Source organism: Gekko japonicus, unplaced genomic scaffold (genome assembly GCF_001447785.1).
Source record: "Gekko japonicus isolate JY-2015 unplaced genomic scaffold, Gekko_japonicus_V1.1 scaffold1612, whole genome shotgun sequence".
Taxonomy (NCBI): Eukaryota; Metazoa; Chordata; class Lepidosauria; order Squamata; family Gekkonidae; genus Gekko; species Gekko japonicus.
The window spans coordinates 297,326-300,096 of NW_015168097.1; the positions used below are offsets into that span (position 1 = coordinate 297,326).

A 2,771-nucleotide genomic window follows, 5' to 3' on the forward strand; every position below is an offset into this window, starting at 1 on the left:
AAGGTATTTAACAGATTCAAGGACCAAACGGGAATAATAAGCTTAGTTTATACGGTTACTGTTCAATTCCATGGGGAAACATAGTGAAGGAAATAAATATATTGATTGCATCGATTATATTAATTTATATATTGATTATATTGATTGCATGGTATTTTATTATGGTTTTAGCCTAGTTTAATTTTCTGCTGTTTTTACCTTGTTGTCAATCACCCTGAGCCCGGCCCGCAGGGAAGGGTGGTCTAAAGGTCTAAATAAAATAAAATAAAATGCCAAAGTTGGTGCTGGACTTTGAAGGATGATTGTCACAGTCCACCCAACCTGAGTGCCCACATCACCCATTGTGGGTCACCTACTGCCAGTCACCCCTAATTTATATATTGATTATATTGATTGCATGGTATTTTATTATGGTTTTAGCCTAGTTTAATTTTCTCCTGTTTTTACCTTGTTGTCAGCCACCCTGAGCCCAGCCCGCAGGAAAGGGTGGTCTAAAAGTCTAAATAAAATAAAATGCCAAAGTTGGTGTGGGACTTTTAAGGATGATTGTCACAGTCCACCCAACCTGAGTGCCCACATCACCCATTGTGGGTCACCTACTGCCAGTCACCCCACAGTGCAATCTGACCGTCCCTCCCCTTGCCCCAGAGGTTCTTCTGAGAGCCAGTTTAGCGTAGTGGATAGGAGCACGGACTCTAATCTGGGAGAACTGGGTTTGATTCCCCACTCCTCCACATGCAACTGCTGGTGTGACCTTGGACAAGTTACAAGTTTTCTCAGAGCTGTCCTCTCAAGAGCAGTTCTCTGAGAGCTCTCTCAGCCCCACCTACCTCACAGGGTGTCTGTTGTGGGGAGGGGAAGGGAAAGAAGATTGTAAACTGCTCTGAGACGCCTTCAGGTAGCGAAGAAGAAGAAGAAGAAGAAGAAGAAGAAGAAGAAGAGATTGGATTTATACCCCGCCCTTCACTTGGAGTCTCAGAGCGGCTTACAACTCCTTTCCCTTCCCCTCCCCACAACAGACACCCTGTGAGGTGGGTATCTGAAGGGCGGGGTATAAATCCAATCTCCTCCTCCTCCTCCTCCTCCTCTTCTTCTTCTTCTTCTTCTTCTTCTTCTTCTCATCAGCACCTCTAGAGCATTTTCCAGCAGTGGTCAGCCAAATGCTTATGGGAACTAGCCTTGCGGAAAGCCCTGCCACAAGACGTTACAAGAGGCATTGGTGGTGGTGGGAGGGTGGGATTGTCATGCGGTCGATCGAAACCCTGTCACCCTACTTTCCTCGGTTTCCCCTGGGTGTTCTTCAAAATGCCTGTGCCTCTTTCCTAGACTTCCCTATGAGCACTGATTCAGTGACGCCCGCACGCCTCTCGAGATCATGCCTAACCCCGCCGCTCACCTCCCGTTCTACTATGGAAGCATCTCCCGCTCGGACGCAGAGGAGTACCTCAAACTGGCTGGGATGTCCGACGGCCTCTTCTTGCTGCGCCAGTGCCTCCGAAGTCTGGGCGGCTACGTCCTGTCCCTGGTGCACAAGCTCCAGTTCTACCACTACCCCATCGAGCGCCAGCTGAATGGGACCTACGCCATCGCCGGGGGCAAAGCGCACTGTGGCCCCGAGGAGCTGTGTGAATACTACTCCAAAGATGCCGACGGCCTTTCCTCCACGCTCCGCAAACCGTGTAACCGCCCCAGTGGCATTGAGCCCCAGTCCGGGATCTTTGACAACATCCGGGAAAACATGGTGCGGGAGTACATCCAGCAGACGTGGAAGCTAGAGGTATGGAAAAGGTGGATCGTTGGGAGGGCGGGAGCCTGAATCCCAAGCACTGGCTTCCGGCCTGCTCCCAAATGCCGCACAAACTCCTCATCCCGCCCCCCTCCAAAGGCCTCCATGGCTTTACCTCCCCTAAGGAGGGTTGCCATCCTCTAGGTCAGGGGTGTCGAACTCATTTGTTATGAGGGCCGGATCTGACCTAAAGGAGACCTTGTTGGGCCGGGCCATGTGTGTCATAAAATGTACTGCCAGGTAGCGGAGATATAAACTTTACAAAGGACATAAACACAAAGGGTTGTTTTTTAAACTTAAAAAACCATGCTTAAAACATGAGCACTCTTGCAATATTTTGCTTATTTAGCAGTGTCTGAGAACTGACACCGCTTGCTCTGAATTGTTGCATCGAAAGGTCTGTGCTGCTGTTGCAATCTGAGTATGCTGTTCAGGTGTGTATCTGTAAGCTGCAAACCTACGATGAAGCAGCAGCAGCAGAACTGGAAGAAGAAGCAGAAGACGGCCAGTTCCACTGCGGGCCTGATGGAAGCCCTCTGGGGGCCTGATCCAGCCCCCCGGGCCTCATGTTTGACACCCCTGCTCTAGGTGGTGGCTGGAGAACTCCCAGAATTACAACTGATCTCCAGGCTGCCAAGATCCGTTCCCATGAGAAAACGGCAGGAAGGTAGAAGGTAGACGAGAGCCAGTTTGGTGTAGTGGTTAGGAGCGCAGACTCTAATCTGGGAGAACCGGGTTTGATTCCCCACTCCTCCACATGAAGCTGCTGGTGTGACCTTGGGTCAGTCACAAGCTCCCTCAGAGCTGTACTGTCAAGGGCAGTCCTTGAGAGAGCTCTCTCAGCCCCACCTCCCTCACAAGGTGTCTGTCGTGGGGAGGGGAAGGGAAAGGAGATTATAAGCCGCTCTGAGACTCCTTCGGGTAGTCAAAGGCAGGGTATAAATCCAACCTCCTCCTCCTCCTCCTCCTCCTCCTCCTCCTCCTC

At 50.8% G+C, this 2,771-nt stretch overlaps 1 protein-coding gene across 1 annotated transcript in view; it reads left to right on the forward strand.

The window, feature by feature from the left end:
• Window positions 1-1,375: 1,375 nt before the first annotated feature.
• Window positions 1,376-2,771, forward strand: part of LOC107113429 (tyrosine-protein kinase ZAP-70) — a 34,012-nt gene continuing 32,616 nt past the window's right edge. Inside the window, exon 1 of the mRNA XM_015414756.1 lies at window positions 1,376-1,777. Within this exon, the coding sequence (XP_015270242.1) occupies window positions 1,376-1,777 (402 nt within the window). The remainder of the gene's footprint in view (window positions 1,778-2,771) is intronic.